This window comes from Melanostigma gelatinosum, assembly GCF_949748355.1.
Source record: "Melanostigma gelatinosum genome assembly, chromosome: 18".
Classification (NCBI taxonomy): Eukaryota; Metazoa; Chordata; class Actinopteri; order Perciformes; family Zoarcidae; genus Melanostigma; species Melanostigma gelatinosum.
Genome location: NC_136651.1, coordinates 5,699,816 through 5,717,016, shown reverse-complemented (window position 1 = coordinate 5,717,016; position 17,201 = coordinate 5,699,816). Strand labels below are relative to the sequence as shown.

The window sequence follows — 17,201 nt, the reverse complement described above, 5'->3', positions numbered from 1 at the left end:
TGCAGACTAAACCTATGTGAAACCACAGGCCTAAACATAACACCGACTTACCCATGCGTGTGTGTGTGTGTTTTCTAGAGACAAATATATCCATATACAATCTGCGTCTTCACTTTCTCTCGTGGAGGCTTTTCTGTGCGGGGAAATGCCACAAGGCTTATTCATAACATTCAGAGACAAACTACATTTGAGTTGATTGGTATTGTCAGTTACATACACCGATATAATTATAGGGGCTGATATGGCTGATTAATTAAGTACTCGTACTTATTAATTCGGCCATAAAAGGCGACTACTTGTTGACCTACAATACCTAATGATGCATCTGTCAAATTTAGATATGCTTAATAAACCACATTGTCTGGAGGCATTGACTGAAGAAGAGGAGGTTGCGCGTAATGGCGCATGAGGAGCAAATACCAAATGGATTCCTTCTACCAGACTGGGATTATGTAGAGGTTTAGTAGAGACTGGGGTGAGGGCCCGGGAGGAATTATAATTTGGTGCCTAAACCAATGCTATTCCTGCGCAGACGGCTGCCCCATCAGCGTCCACCCCCCTTGAACTACGTCTCGGACTCCGCTTCCGCTTCGCACGGTTGGTCAGTGATGCGAAGTGGAGGGTTGGAGAGGGAGCGCGCACGAGAGAGAAAGCGAGAGAGAGGGGGGGACGTAGAATTGACAAGGCAGAGACTGGGAGAGAGAGAGAAGGGGAGAAGGAGGTGACGGACCTGCTCCTCTGGGACTCGGCTACAGTTGTACTGCTAGGTGCTACCACCGGGCTCGACTCACTAAACGGTCCTCAGCTGTAAAATGCACAATTAGGCGCAGAGCTGCCGCCTTGTTAGCTGTCACAGAGCGCCGCGAGGATCTCCACGGTCACGGCTCCACTTGTCGGAAATCTGGACTAACTGAGAGAGGAGGGGGAAAGAAAAAAGAAGGATTCATGAAGACTCCGTGCAGCTGTATCGAGCAGAACGCCTGGATTATCTGATTTGGAACGGAGCGTTGAAGCATTGCAAAGACGAAGACTGTTTCTCTGTTGTGCCACCACCGTGTCCAACCGTAGCCCGCGACGTGTTTTGTTTTTGGGTAAGCTGATCCCGCTCCGATCCGGCTACGTGTGTGCATTGTTGTTGCGTAGAATATTCTGCTCTGCGTTGCAGGAATCGCGTCTCTCTGCAGAAGTGACACCGTCTGAGTGTATAGAGGATTGTTTTTGGGGAGGCTCGGTTGTGTTACAATAACGCGCACGTCTTTTGTTTGAGGAACATGAATAGGAAATTGTGTTTCCTAAAAGAGAGGGGGGTCCTGGGGCTACTTCAATGTGCAGCCTTATTCTCCCAAAATAAGTCAGCCATCACACGTTTAATGTAAGGAATAATATTGATTGTGAACTTGCCTTTTATTCAAATTTTATCATTTTTTGCCCAAATGATTTGTGACAAGCATCTTGACTTGAACTTCCGAACCTTTAGCTTATTTAAAAATGCAATAAAGGTTCAATTACCTTGCTTTTACTCTGAGTTATCGTCAGTTCAGCTTTAAGTCAAGTTGATATGTTAATGTGTTGTGTTGTCCTTCCTTTTAACTCTATGTTGGTTTTGAATGCTGTAGTTATTAGCTGTGTAGCACACGGCACTTTCGAAAATGACTAACTTTGTGGTCACCGAGAAAAAAATCATCCAGTTTATAATTATCTGTCTGTGAATATAAACGTATTTATATCACTCTAACAATGTTAACAATGAGGTCCAGTCCCACACACTGACAGCTCTGTTTGGGTCTTACAGCTGGGACAGCAGTTTTCGGAGCTCCGGTCATGGCGGACCAAGAAGAGACTTTTGCCCTTGAAAACTCTCCTAGTGGTTCGGATTCAAGGGAAGTACAGTCCGATAATAAATCAGAGAAACAGAACGGGACCTCAAGCAAAACCTCCTCATCTCAGACTTACATTCAGCAGGTCAGTGTCGGTCAGTCTGCAGGCCTCACTTCTCACCGCTTCGGGCTGCTTCCACTCACTTGTGGGGGTCACGTTCACTGTAAAGAAAAGATAAATAAATACATGTATGTACATAGTCGTCCGAACTAGTACTATACATGTAGTTTTGGATGTTAAAATATACGAAATGTTAAACAAACTGTCTATCATTGGGATGGATTGATTTGACATATTCTATAGAGAAATATAACTTTTTTGGATCTTATATTTGGTCTGTCTTATACTTGTTGTCTCACTGTGTTGCTCAGAGAAACTTATTTTAGAACATTTATTTGAGGAGTGAAACATCAGACAAAATGTAAAAGCAATTGAGTTCGTTTTTTAGACGACATTTGATGATTAAAATGAGACTATACGAATACATTCTGCAGGAAAATACGTGAATCGTCAGGCACTAACTCTGGCCTTATTATACTGTGTATTTTAAATGTGTATGCTAAAGGCCCACCATGTTTAAGACTACAGAATGTCTGAATGTTAAACTACTAACAAGTTACACAAGGGTTATATTGTCACTACTACATTATGTATTGTAATAGACTTAAATGCACAACAAATGCAGTTCGTGCATGTTTCTTGAAATGTAAAACGTGTATTTTACTGACATTAATCATTTCCTCGTTGGCAGTTGAAAACAGACGTTTTTGAAAACATGCTATTTGACCAAGTCAGAAGGCCTCAAACCATGTTAGACACCTCGGCGTGAAATTGAAGTTGGCCTGTTACAGCAATCCCGTGAGCACTGAAGTAAAATGCTTTATTTTGAAGGGAATGGAGGGAATAAAAGTCTATCTGCACGAGAGGGAACTCTGGGTAAAGTTTGACGAGGTGGGGACGGAGATGATCATCACCAAAGCTGGAAGGTAAGACGAGAATATAAAAAAAGTATCATTATTATGACACACTAAAGGGGGGTTATTGACTGCATCACTGGTTGCTGATAATTCTACCCATCGAAGTATTTTGTATGAATTGTATGTACGCCTGGAATTAACCTCCTATAGTCTAGGCCCGGCTGGAATTGTTTTCTTGCGTGGGGAGATTGGAAATATACACTGTGAGGAACCACAGAGAAAACATAGCATCTGGTGGACGCTTTAGCGCTCAGCGACACCACCATACATTTTAGTCTGGGTGGCCCTGCTGGGGAATTGCAATACTATCGATACTATCAGCCCGAGAGAGAACATGGACGAAGCTGGTGTCTGCTCCTGTCAAAGTGCCCGCTGGCTCACATGGGTGTAGCTATTATAAATGATGAACATTCATTGTGAACACACAGCTACATTTCATTGTGCTCTCCAGGTCGGGCAGAAGAGAGTTGTTTTCACACAGCTGCATAAAGTCTCCATTATATTCCCGTCAGTCATTTCTCTGGTGTTTTTGGCGTGAAATGATATTACGCAGCAGCTCCCCTTCGTCCCCAGCCCTTCCCCTTGACTTTTGAGACTGCCCAGGCTTACTCACATTATGTGTTTTTCTACAATATGACAGCTACCAAATATCCAGATGATTTACTAAACGGATCTTGCAAAATAATGCTGGCCCACAGTGAACACGTTTTTTATAACGGGGAGGTTCCTCTCAGACCCAACGCCCTGAAAAGAGTCGTTACCTCTCCAAACCAAATGTAGGCATTCCATTGACCTTTATAACCATCTCACGTGAGCTGACTGTTATTATAATTTAGTTTGCAAATTGTACTCATAAAAAAAGTGAAAGGCATGACCTTTATTCTTTGTTTTCCTTCACATTTTTGTAAAAGTTTGTAATGCATTTTCGTGCGCGCCAAATGTTTGAAAATGTCTGGAAATGTTTTCCTCGGAGCAGAAATCGTGAAAACACAGCACTGTCTATTTTTGAATGCATGTCGCCTTCTTTTTCCACTGTCTGGCAGAAACAGCCTTCCTTATACTGTAGCGCCATAAACCGTGTTTTGTCCTTTACAGGCGAATGTTCCCCAGCTTCAAAGTGAAGGTCGCAGGATTAAACCCCAAAACTAAATATATTCTCCTGATGGATGTTGTTCCTGCGGACGACCATCGATACAAATTCGCCGACAACAAATGGTATGTAAAACAACAATAATGGGGGTCGTTCTTTTGGGGGGTCGCAGCTACTTTCTCTGCAGTTTATTCCAACAGGAAATGTTATATTGTTGTCCTGATGGATGAGAATCGGAAGTGGACATATTCATTCCCTGAGAATTATGAATTATGTATTTTCGAATGCTTGCCAAAAAATGTTGTCAGCAGGGAGACATTTTTCTGCCGGAGCTGTTGAATGAATGTTGATGACTTTTTTTTGTGCTGTAGCCTACCTGCCTGTATGTGCACTGCAGCACGGCTGTATTTCACAGTGGCATACACATTGTTATTTGTTTCGATTCATGTCGATCTCTCCAACCTTGGTCAGGAATGCCTTGTTTGGCTCAGCGCCTTTCAGCGCCGGAGATCCTTAAAATCACATGGCAATACTGCCGATAATGACCTGTCCAAACCGTGTCCTGGAACTAAATGCTCCTCTTGATCCAACGATGTTTTAAAACAATGAGCCAGCTCTAATGTGACCTCTGACCATCCACAACTCCTCAAAGTATGATATTCCATTATAATTTAATTTATTTCACTTAAATAAGCCCTATAGGCTATAATGCAATGTTTTGACCAGGAGGAAAACATCCTGGTGCGTTTAAGGCCAGTGCGTAAATGTCCTGGATGTGAAGCAAATTTCAACAGCCTTGGAGGTTATATATAGCAACAATGTCCGAATGAGTCTTTTTTTGTTTCTTATATTTAGTTTTGATTTTATTAAAACCAAATTCGGATATCCTTCGTCATAATTTCAACATTTTGATTATGAAATAATGGCATGACAATGATGGGGAGATGAACATGTTACACTAAAGACCACTTCCACCTATACTTTAGCACCTAGTTGAAAGCTGGCATGCGGCTGCCGGTCCGAGGTGTTACAGACTGCGTTGCTTTGATTCAGGTCTGTGACCGGGAAGGCAGAGCCCGCCATGCCCGGCAGGCTCTACGTTCACCCGGACTCTCCCGCCACGGGGGCGCACTGGATGAGGCAGCTCGTCTCCTTCCAGAAGCTGAAACTGACCAACAACCACCTGGACCCGTTCGGACACGTAGGTGCCTATCATACATACTATTTAACCACAGGTCTGTGAACGGTGTCATCTCCCGGTGCTGCGCTGATCAAAGTGCGGGACATGTTGTTGTTGTTTTACTTGTTGTGTTGCCCAGTGGCACTTCAGCAGGAAGGAGTGTCACTAAAACGTCCGAGTCGTTTTACTTTTACATCAGGTGCTGGTTTCCACAGCTGAACTTTGACTTATTGTTGTTTTCCTTGTTTCATTTAAAAACTTCGCTCTGCGTTTGTATGAAGATCTGAAGAGTTGAATCTGAAAAATGACAAAATGGTACTTTAAGAATTATTATTATTATTAATATCATTACTATTACTATTATTACTACTACTATCACTATAACAATAATAATAATAATAATATTATTATTATTGTTATTATTATAGATCATTATTTGAAGTTGAAAGTTTTACACTTTTAAGTTTAGTTTTTAGGTTTAAAGTGTTCAGGTGTTTTTGTTGAGACTCTTTATATTTGAATTGTAATGTGTCCACATCAGATTAGATTGTAAAATTAGATTAAAGGCAATTGTCATTGCACATAGCTACAGGAGACAACAAAATTAAAATTCAACTATTGCAACTTAAGAGTTTAAAGGTCATGATTTGAAGACAATGAGAGATACAACGGCCCCCCTCCCCCTCCCACTTGCTTGTAAAACAGTGATTTACATGTGCCATTGCAAGCCTAAATGTTTTTAGATACACTTTAAAAATCGAACAGACCAAAATGTCAGTCACACCAGCACCAGGCTCGCTGACGTGAAGTTTTGGTTTTCCCGACTTTCTTGTTCATTTTTCTCACTTTCTTTCTTAATTGTTTGCTCGTCAAATGTTCATTTTTCAACCACAGAAGAATTTGCTTGTGGAGTTTCCTTGAAACCATATTTGTTAGTGTTGCAAAGTAAAAAAAAGAAAAAAAGAAAAGACTGTCAGGCAAAGAGATCCATTTTAAAATAAAAGAAAAACTATTGACTGACAGTCTATATATTTCATAAATAATTCTTCATTGAAAACACTATTAAACCCGGGCGGTTGAGTTAAAAGAACAAGACAGTAGATTAGCTGCAAGAACAATGTACAACTGTTTGATTGCATTTAAAAAACTATAAATATATAATTGTATCCTTTTAAAGTAATGCGCTGGTATAATGACAACTAGTCTCTGTGATGTTAAGAAATAAACAGGATTTTCTGATTTTGATTCTCAACTTAACACAGAAAATCATTTCACTTCAGACTCTTTGCCATTGTTGACAACATATTTGGTTCCAGAGTCATCTTTAGTACTTTTCATTGCCCAGGTGTATTATAGCCCCCCCTATATGCATTAAAGTTATAGACCTCCTGGCAGTCATCTTAGAGGGGAGCAGTTGGGCATTTTTTTTGGGAAAAGGAAAGAGGCAATGGCACCAACACCCCCGCCTCCCTCACCCGGAACTGTATGGTACCCATTTCCGAAGTTAAACTCCTCATTATTCTGCACTCATTGTCTAGCCCCAGGCTTTTGAGATTCCGTCTTGAACAAACATCACTGACTTCGTCAACAAATGGGCACGTTGGCGTCAGGTTTTCATAAAATACTAGATGGGCACATGGCCAATTTAGATGTCTTGTTGTAGAAACGGAAAAGTTACACAATTACCTCTCTTACTAATAGGCCCAGTCATTAAGGGGGAAACGCACTTATGAGGTTGGCAAAAGGTACATCAATAGCTATTCTGGTTTTAAGGAGGTTGGTTAAATTGTGTGGAAAAACACGAGAAATTGAATTAAGTTAGAAATTATTAGACGTGTTAATCTTGATTAGAGTTGTTAAGCTGAACATGTTTCAAATCTGTAGGGAGGAGGCAAAGCTGCATTAATCAAGACAATCAAGACATTAAGAGGCAAAACATGCAGTCTTATGTTGGATTGACAATGTTTCATTTATTCCAATCACCAGTCCCGCTAAATGCAGATTGACACTTATTTAAATATAGCTACTATCATACTGCGCATGTATTTCCACACACACAAGCTACTATCTATCCACATGGCACCTAAAGTGGTTGTTGCCTTGCCAAAGCCCAGCTGGTGAAATGAAATTGGAGCTCGGCTGGAATGTCAGCAGTGTTGTGCATTTTGGGTTAAAGTGCATTTTTGATTGGCTGCAGTGGTTTCTGGCCCACCCTCTTTCGTGCTGGGAGACAGCGCCCTGGGATTCATAAATGAAACGCAGAAATATATTCCATTGGCTTGTTGGTCCAGCTGGTTGAAATATCTTGCAGATGACTTATAATTCGCAGTGGGGACCAAAACATCGCTGAAGTAGAATTGAGCAATTTAGGATGGCCAGAAGCAGTCGTTGTTTTTGTTTTTCCTCTGTCTGGTAATTAGACACACCTCAGCTGACTGAGCTCACTGTTGTGAAGGAGTCTCATAGGAAACCAGAGTGTTTGTATACAGTTCATTTAGTTCTTATTCAAATGTTACATATGTCAACTTGTCAACTCATTTCTTTCAACTAACTTGCAACTGTAAATATATCTATTTCTGAGAAAGGATTACGTTTTTTTAAATGAGGTAATCATATCGTTTTGAGCAGGATGGTGTTTGTTTTTTGCAGCTTTGTATTTGTTGACACGTTGAGGCAGAAACAGCGCTTTACGTGGGCATCACTGCAGTATCTCTTGTTTCGAGGACATGTCATGGGTTACATTGACACAAATTCACATTGATATGCGTGCACATTTTTGAAGTATTTTAGATATTGATCATATCTAAGTCTCAAGATAAAGGTCAATTTCTCTACACAGTTTATTTCATTGACAATTGCCGTCGAAGATAATGCATTTTGAATACGGTGTGAAAAAATAGTTTTATTTACCATTGAAACTGTTAATAAAACACTACTACAGTTTTGGAGAGTAATGATAGAATGTAGTGTTTCGGGTTTAAGCCACTTTATTACACCATTACATAAGGAAATGTGTGTTTTTATGCACTACATTTATTTCACAGCTACAGCATATTAATAGTGACTTCAGCAGCGCAAAAAGTAGTGAAAATGAGCTTCACCATGACCATCATGCAACATAATAATCCATTGGTAATACTGTATACAACAGTACAACACCCGAAGGGGCCATTCTGCATAAGAAGTACATTTTCTGTTACTGATGTACTTTTACTGAAGTAAAACTTTAAATGCAGTACTTTTACTTGTAATAAAGTATCCTCATAAATGTTGGATATTGGTCTTCGAGCACTGTACTACAGTGCTATAATTTTTTCTATATTTGAATTCCTAGAAATCATTTATTTTTGTCTCAGGTTTCAGTTTTTGCTTTGATCTCCCTGTCAACTCCTGGAATATTTCTCAGCGTTATTCATCTCCCTCCTCAATTCGCTCCTGCACTCGTCTCCCTGTCTTCCCACACATGTTTTGGCCGGGAGGGTGGAGTGTGAGGATCGCACTGTTTATATTTGAATGGCAGTGTGCGATGAGCAATAGATGATGGTGTACAAAGCCTGCTGATCCCAAGGCTCGGGGAAACTCTCTGATGTGGTGGAACTTGAAAGCAAAGGGCAGCGGCTCGAGACCCGAAGTGATCCCTCACTATCATTAAATACTGTCATCCAGAGGCGGGGGGAACAGAGATACAGGGACCCAGGCAGGACAGCGGCTGGGCCGAGGAGACGGGCGTGTGCTGGGGCCCCGGTGGGTGGTCCACAGCTACCCCCCATACCACCACAACCCCCGTACTAACAAACATACTGGACTTTGGGAACCCACATTCAGCGGCCCATGCAATGTTCCAGGGTTAAATGTGCATTGAGATATTTCCATGCAACTTCTAATGTGTCACAGTGGCAGACATTTTAGCTCCTAAAACTGTGCAGTGTGGTGAATGGCATGTTTGCATTGATTGTTGTGGTTTTGTCCAATCTTGGACTCATCTCTGCCGACCTCAAGTAAGCACTTAATGAATGCATGCATGGGAAAATGTTTTGTTTAACATACTGTTTCTTGTTTTGAAAAGCTCTTTTAACGGAACGTTATGGCCTCATTTACAAATCCAACAGTGCGGCTTGATAGCTAGGACATGTTATTTTTTCATTTGCACAGTGCCATAACTTCACAATGCAGGAATCGATGCAATCCAACACTTGAATATGGAAACCCAAACAGAGCTACAAATACAGCAGGCAGATTTCGTTTCTCTCAGCCTGAGACTCAGTTCTGGTGAAACTATTCTCACCTCAGAGCAGAGTATGCGGCCCTAAAACCCCTTTCCTGCAAATAGTTTTATTTATGGCAGATTGTAAAATTTGCAAACGCTTAGTTTCCATCCGCAAGTCATCCATCCAGTCTTCAACAGCCTGCTTATCCAACCAAAGTGATACAATCAGCCGATATTGTCACGCAAAGGGTCAGCAACTTCCATTTAAATCATCTTGGATCTGCATGGTGCATTGCAGGCAGTTCCTGCCCATTACAAAAACCTATTGCACCATGAAATGAGATCAAGTTCAGGTCGAAATTGATAATGGACTGTTGTAACGTCTATGTCAGCGTCTATGGTTCACTTGGCTCTGAGAAAGGACTTGGGACTTGTGTCTGTGTGATGCACCCACAGGTACTGGAGTTCAGGGCGATCCCTTGTTTCCGCTCATGTTGGCAGTGAAAGGCAGGTACAAAAACAACCTTCAAGGTAACAGATTGGAGAAAAGCCACTTTTTTCAATCTTGAAATGTAAAGTGGATCTGAAGAAAATGTAAAAAAACATTAGATTTCCTCGAGGCTGAAGACCATGACTCCCTGGTCTGTCGAAACAATTAGACTTAAGTCCCACGGATGAGAGGGCCTCAAAAGAGAAGTTCAAGGCTCAAGTTCAGCTGTGCGGACCGCGTCTTAATGTCGCCAAGCAAGCCACGGGTAGTCGTCATCACTTAGCATAAACTAGGTTAGTCAGGTTAGAGGGCAACAGGAGAGAGGACATCACTGTCTATCACTCTCCTGGAACCGCTCATCTACAGTAATTTAAATACAGTGAATATTATCCGTAAACGTATAGTCATGAGTTTAGAGTTTGAGTTTTGGCTGGGATAGAACTTGTCAGAAGAAAAGTTCAAACAGGCCATCTACAAAAACAAAATAAGAGTGCACGTGGCCCAATTTCATTTGAAACATTTATGAAAGCAATAAAACCTGCATGAAAAAAGTCTGACCTTTTAGTCCAACAAGTAATTTGTCCAAAAAAGTTAAGTGATGCAGTTTTTGACTGAGAAACTTCATCTTAATTGAATCGTCTGTGAGATTGATAAAGTATGTTGCCTGACAGCTGCCAAGCCTTTTTCTTGTTTTTTTTCCCCTCTAATATCTGAATTCATCCACAAATGATGCCAATAAAAGTTCTCACTTTTCTGCATTGAATGACCCCTTCCCCCTCTTTTATCTTTGTTATTAAGCTCATCCATATCTGTTCATTCTGTATGTGTTTGCGTTTCCTACATGTTATGATGATAAAGTGCTGAAACTGAGCCCTGAAATGTACTGGTAGAATTTTTAGGCTTTGTATCAAATGTAGAAAAAGTGGGAACACATGAGCAGCAAAAAAACCTTAACCTCAAAAGTAACAAAAATAAAGTTGTAATGCCTGCAGCACAAAAAAATGGGATGTAAGGGGAACTTTAAGTTTTACGCTTCACGAGCTGCCACTTCAAGCAGCCTCGAAGAAAGTCTAACGTTAGACTCCGTCTCTCCTGCGAGGTTTATTTTTAGAAAGGGCGTCTTGCTGTGATGACACACGTAATCAATAATCGAACACGGCTCCACTTTTTCTTTTTTTTTTAGATCATCCTAAATTCGATGCACAAGTACCAGCCGAGGATCCACATCGTGAAGGCAGATGAAAATAACGGCTTTGGCTCCAAAAACACGGCCTTCTGCACTCACGTCTTCCCCGAGACAGCCTTCATCGCCGTTACGTCCTATCAGAACCATAAGGTAAGTCCTTCAAGGGCACCTATTGGATTTAGTTTTGTGTTTTTATTGCAGTCTGCGACAGAGTAAGTATCAACTTTAAATCCACGATGTATTTCATGAGGTGATTTAATTGTGACAATGTTTTTAACATGGAAAACACGGAAAACAAACAGAACGATATATTGTTTGTTAAAAAATTATAAAGTCAAAATTTCCCTTTCAAACTACTACTACCAATAATAACAATAATATGTATGACAATTATAATTATAAATGTATTGATTTCACGCAAAATTCAGTTTCGCCCATTTTTACGGAATTGTGACGGCAAACCTGCTGATTGCAGGAGAGAAAATGAAAGGCGCTGTTAAAGTGAAGCCTTGTCACTGTCAGCTGAAAATCTCTGATATCACATCGAGTCACTGACAGACGAGAGAAAACTTCAGATACCCGACGAGACGACGTCTGACCTCAAGAGACGTTTTCCCCCCGAACAGGCTTTGTAGAGCGAGACAAGCTGCAAGAGAAACTGCACCGACGCAACAATAATAACAATAATAACAATGAAATTACTGAATCATAGGTTTAGCTCGTTATTTGTGATATATGATGAATAATTGGTCGAATTGCAACCAAGCATATTTGCGAACCTCTTTGAAATAGTTTGTGGAAATGATTTGTTTCAAATTAGATTTGTTTGTTTTGAGTCCATTTCGCAGTTGCAGAAAAACACAGCGGGTATTAACTTGTTTACTAGATTATCTCTGGGTTATTATTCATATACTATCTATTTATTCAAATAACCCTTTGCGTGTTGATGACAGTTGGGCAACATAAAGTTTTTTTTAAAGTTTACGAAAAACAGATATGTTGGTTTGTAAATTTTTTCAAATAATATAATACATTCTATTATAATATAATATATGGAATATAAGTAATACACTGTTTAAATGTCAACCTATTTATATATTTATTTATTTTGCTCTGCAGTGAGTTGACGGCGCAATAACGTCAATACAGAGTAAATTACAATACTTGCGCACTAGGGCTAAGCGTGTAAAAGCTGATAATCTGGCAGATTTCCTTTTAAGACATCCATTTAGAAAAGGCTTTTAATAACATTCAATTGAAGTTGGATGAATGTGTGATTTCTTGAGGCCAGGCAGCCGCACAGTTGTTTATTATTTAGACTTGCTGGAAAGAAGCAGAAATAAAACTCAATATTTACTCTGCAGACATTTGGGACCTCAGATATGTGTAAACAGCGTCTGTTTGACATCATTTGACCAGGTCGTCCTGTATGTTCTTAGTTTGGGGAATATGGGAGTGAGGGGCGAAAGCTCCCCGCAGCCAATCAGACGTCTCCGCGCTTCTGGGAACAGGAAGCACAAATGAATGACACGCTGTAGAAACCATTCGTTATTTTTCAATTATTATTATTATATTATTGGGGGCTGAGATCGTAACCCCGGGCTAATTATTGGGGCTTTCCAGACCTGCAGAAAAACAAGCGTTTGTGATTTGCAGGCACTTCAACAGAACTGTCCAATCAAACAGTCTGACATCTGCCAAAGCAATATGTGCTGCAGGCATGTGTCCAATTCACCTGTTAGACTCTCAGCTAATGAAACTGGCCAAAGTCTCTTGTGTCAAGTCTTTCCTGTCACGAATTAAAATATTTTTTCCAAACTGTGTTTTCTGAAATAATATGTTTTCTTCAGGAATAAAAAGTGAAAAATGAATGGCCAGCAACTCCATAGCTTATATTTAAGTTATATTTAACGCATTTTATTTTAAGTATTTAAAAGTTATTCTACAGCCAAAAGCATCTGGAAATATGTTCATAGGCCTCCATTATTTTAATGTGCATCTTTGGACTCAGGCTAGTAAAACTCTCTTTGAAGCGGTGAATGAATTGTGGCTGATTGTCTGTACTCCCAAATTATTTTTTAACAGTAATCATATTCTTTGCTCTGATTCTTTCCATGCTCTGAGTCCAGTCAGTAGGAGAACTCGCATGTGTTTTGCAAAAATACATTATTTTCTTTTTCTGTAAACTGAACTCTGGCTATCACTTTGGAATGAGTAATGGTTTGTCTAGCTGTATTTCTTCTTGGAACGCCCACAGAGGGTAAAAAGAGTGCAACAGGACTCTGAACCCTTTTTACTCCTAACTTTCAAAAAAAAAAAAAAGATGAAACTAATGTAACTGCTCTGCCAGGCTGCGTGCATTAACAAGAAGCTAGCAAAGTGTCACACAAGAGATTTTACAAGGTTTGGTGAGAGTGTCAGCCAGCGTGCAGACAAACCTCTGGTCTTGTCAGAGAGCTGGAAGCGCACACAGGCTGCCAACTAATTACCTGCCAGAAACCACTGCTCATGAGAGGGATATCCCTGGATTGTGTTTAACCTCTCTGGGATTAACTTGCTATTTCGGGGTGTTTCGCTGCACATTTGATATTTACAAAGACATTTTTACAAAAACATAAAAGTAGTATGATAAATCGCAGTATTTGCATCTTTCAAGCATGCGCCAACTATCTGTTTAAGGCAGAGATCGTTACTGTGTAACATTATAAATTATGCAATGAAAATATGTCGTCATCATATGAGCCTCACGCTAAAGAGGACTTGTCTCTTGTGAGAGCATATGGAAATGTTGCATTTTCTTGGTTGAAATTGCTCCTTATTCATGCACAAAAATAGTGATTCATGTGTCAGTTTTAATTTGGACCATTCAACTTGTAGAACAATACTTTAAGATCTTGTAAGTGACACGGACGCAACAAATGGCTTTCATTGTCCAATAATATGTTACCAAGTGTTGTTGCTTTTTTTTAGATAACCCAGTTGAAGATTGAGAACAATCCGTTTGCAAAAGGCTTTCGTGGAAGTGATGACATGGAGTTACACCGGATGTCCAGAATGCAAAGGTGACTACATAAAACGTTATGAAGTATGATATGTATAATCTATTTCTTTAATTGATCCTGGGCTCTGATACGTGGAAACTCTGACAAAAAAAACCAAATGATGTTTAACGAGTATGTTTCAAGGATTACTGAAATCTTTGTCACACTGTCACTTAACAAGCCCAACTGGACAGTAATCCTTCAAACAGCCAAATGTAAGCCAGTTGTGAGTGTTATTTTCAGTGAGTGTTATTTTCAGTGACGTAAGTGTAGTTCTTGATCCTCGGCCAGTTTTGATGCTGAAGACTTTTATGGCTGATCTGGCAGAACCTCTGAAACACGACTGCAACATCTCCCTTCCAGGCAGCTCTTTCTACCAGGATGTTCCAACTGCTTGTGTGTGTGTGTGTGTGTGCGTGTGTGTGTGTGTGTGTGTGTGTGTTTGACTGGTTCTATGGCTTGGTCCTGCAGCCAAGGCAATACACGACCACATTGCTCTCTCACTATGATTCAGTCCAGATGAGGGATGGAGCATGGCGTCCGCACTACGTGGAAAACACATTTTGAAAGGAGAATATCTGGTTTTGAAACTCACGGCCCTCGCCTCCCCCCTTTTGGGCAGCCGATACAAACAAATCATGGGGGGGGGGGACTGGAAAAGCTGTTTGGCTTTCCACAAGGTGCTACAATCCAGCCTCTTTGCCATAACCTTTATTCTTAGCCACAGAATCAAGGTCTTTGTAAGCAAGCATTTCAGATTAATGTCACGGTTTATGCTGTGGAGAAAGATCCCTGGATATCCGGGAAGAGATTTCTGCCCTTTCAAGTGCTTGTTAAAAAAGAACACGCTTGATTGTATCAGACACACGTTAAGTTACTTTAAGTAGATGCATGCCATAATTGAATACGACGTCTTGAGTGAAATCCATTTCAAAACTCTCAAATGTATCGAGCATGGTGAGAGTCCAAACCACGCTATCCAGTTTACATGCCATTGTCCAATCCTGCCGGGTACAGTAAGCTACGCACGTCTGCTCTTGGTTACGACGTTGAAGGGGGGGCTTATTGCAAAACCAGGTTACTGTTTCAACTGAGGAGATCCCTGGAATCAAAGAACCCAAAGCTGCAAAAATGATCTATTGACGGATCCTGTGGATTAATAGGAGTGAAATACATGCTGGCGCTTTCACTGGGAGGTGTTTCCCTCTCTCTCTGTGGGTGTCCTAAGTGGGTGTGATCCACTGATGGGGAATGTTGTTGGTCCTCTTGGAAGCACGAAGTATCGAACTGTACAGAAATAAACCATTTATTTGTTGTTGTTTTTTAACAAACTGCTTTACGGCAATGTTTCAGAGTCAACAGAATTACTAACAAATGTATTTGTGTGGTTGTTCGTGTGTGTCTGCACATAGTACCAAGGAGTATCCGGTAGTGCCTCGCAGTACAGTGCGCCAGAGAGTGGGCTCCAGCCAGAGCCCGTTCAGTGGGGAAGTCCAGGGCACGGCCACCCCGAGCGCACTGAGCTCCCAGTACTCCCAGTGTGAGAACGGGGTCACAAGCACCTCACAGGACATGCTGCCTCAGTCGGGCTCCTACCCCCTGCCACATGAGCAGGGCCAGGAGTACCACTGCATCAAGAGGAAAGGTAGGAGACACAGGAGACTCTAGTTCTATTGCAGTAGTAGCTGCCTTTGCAAGCTGAGCCTTATTAATGAATTGGGTAAATACTCTCAGGCCATAAACCACCAGCATATACAATAAAGGATGTAAAAGGGACAATAATCATCAAAAGATATCAAACAGTGTGTGTTTATTTACAAAGCAAGTTTTACATGATCATCATTAAATTAATAGCAGAATAGTAATTCTTTGTTTTAAAGAGTTAAAGACAATATTTCATCATTCCAAAAACGTTTGTGAGCTGATGATGGAGTGACAGCACAATTGTATTTACTTCATACAACTTGCGTAACACTGTTCTGTAACTCCTTAATTCTACCTGTAGTGGAGGATGACTGCCACTCAGGTGAGCAGAGCTATAAGAAAGCCTATCTGGAGAGCTCGTCCAGTGAGGAGGACCATTACTACCGTCCGGTTGGCTATGCCCAGAGCCTCGGCCTGGCCGGCGGGCCCTACCGCAGTGAATCCAGCCAGCGGCAGGCCTGTATGTACGCCAGTGCCTCGCAGGGTGCTGAGCCAGTTCGTAGTTTGGAGGACATCAGCTGCAACACGTGGGCCAGCGTTTCACCCTATGGGAGTTGCTCCGTCACCACCATGCAGCCAATGGACCGGCTGCCCTACCAGCACTTCTCCGCTCACTTCACCTCAGGGTCTCTGGTGTCCAGACTTGGCGGGGTCGGGGGCCACGCCTCTCCGCAGCTGGGAGATGGCCACCACGCTGCCATGTACCAGAGCTCCATGACCCACCAGACTCTGGGCCGCCAGTGCAGTCCTGGGGCTGGGATCCAGTCGCCAGCAGCCGGCCTCCAGGGAAACGAGTACCTCTATACACACGGCATACCACGTACACTGTCGCCACACCAGTACCACACAGTACACAGCCTGAGCATCATGCCAGAGTGGAACGAGAACAGCTAGAGCTTCTTCTTTTTTCACACTCAACAGATACAAATATCAAAAGGAAAAACAAAAAGGACCAAAACAATGCAGGGTTTAGATGAATTTATATTTATATTTTTAGAGGATGTGTTGCTGATCATCTTATTGAGATCAGTGGATATTGGTAAGATTTTGTTAAATTAGGAAAGCAAGCATCTTATCACTTAACTTGTGACAGCATCTGCACTTATACGCAAATAACACAAACATGAACAAAGAGGAGACGGACCAGAACATGTGCAAAGACTGCTCAAGTGCAGAGAAAGCGAACACAGTGGGAATTCAGACGCTGCACCGAAGAACACAAAAAAAGGTTCAGTTGCTTTGCCAGCGGCCCCCAAGTTCATGGTGCTCTTGTGCGATGGTGTTTTTTGGATGTCAAAGTAAAAAAACTCTTATTTTGTATTCATGTCCAGTGTTTGTGTAGAAAAAATATTTTCTTTGTCACATTATCCAGAGTTCTCGTTTTCTTTCCTTTTTTGTAGTTAACCTACTTTATAGTCCAATTGCAATAAGTTCAGAATGAATGAGCA

At 41.3% G+C, this 17,201-nt stretch overlaps 1 protein-coding gene across 1 annotated transcript; it reads left to right on the top strand.

The window, feature by feature from the left end:
- Positions 1–1,821: 1,821 nt before the first annotated feature.
- On the top strand, positions 1,822–16,647 carry tbx5a (T-box transcription factor 5a; the record flags this gene model as incomplete). The annotated part of the gene is made up of 8 exons (XM_079289960.1): positions 1,822–1,962; positions 2,770–2,864; positions 3,951–4,070; positions 4,999–5,146; positions 11,006–11,158; positions 13,979–14,070; positions 15,462–15,694; positions 16,055–16,647. 8 exons carry the CDS (start codon positions 1,822–1,824, stop codon positions 16,645–16,647), a joined length of 1,575 nt encoding a protein of 524 aa, XP_079146086.1.
- Between the last annotated feature and the right edge of the window lie 554 nt (positions 16,648–17,201).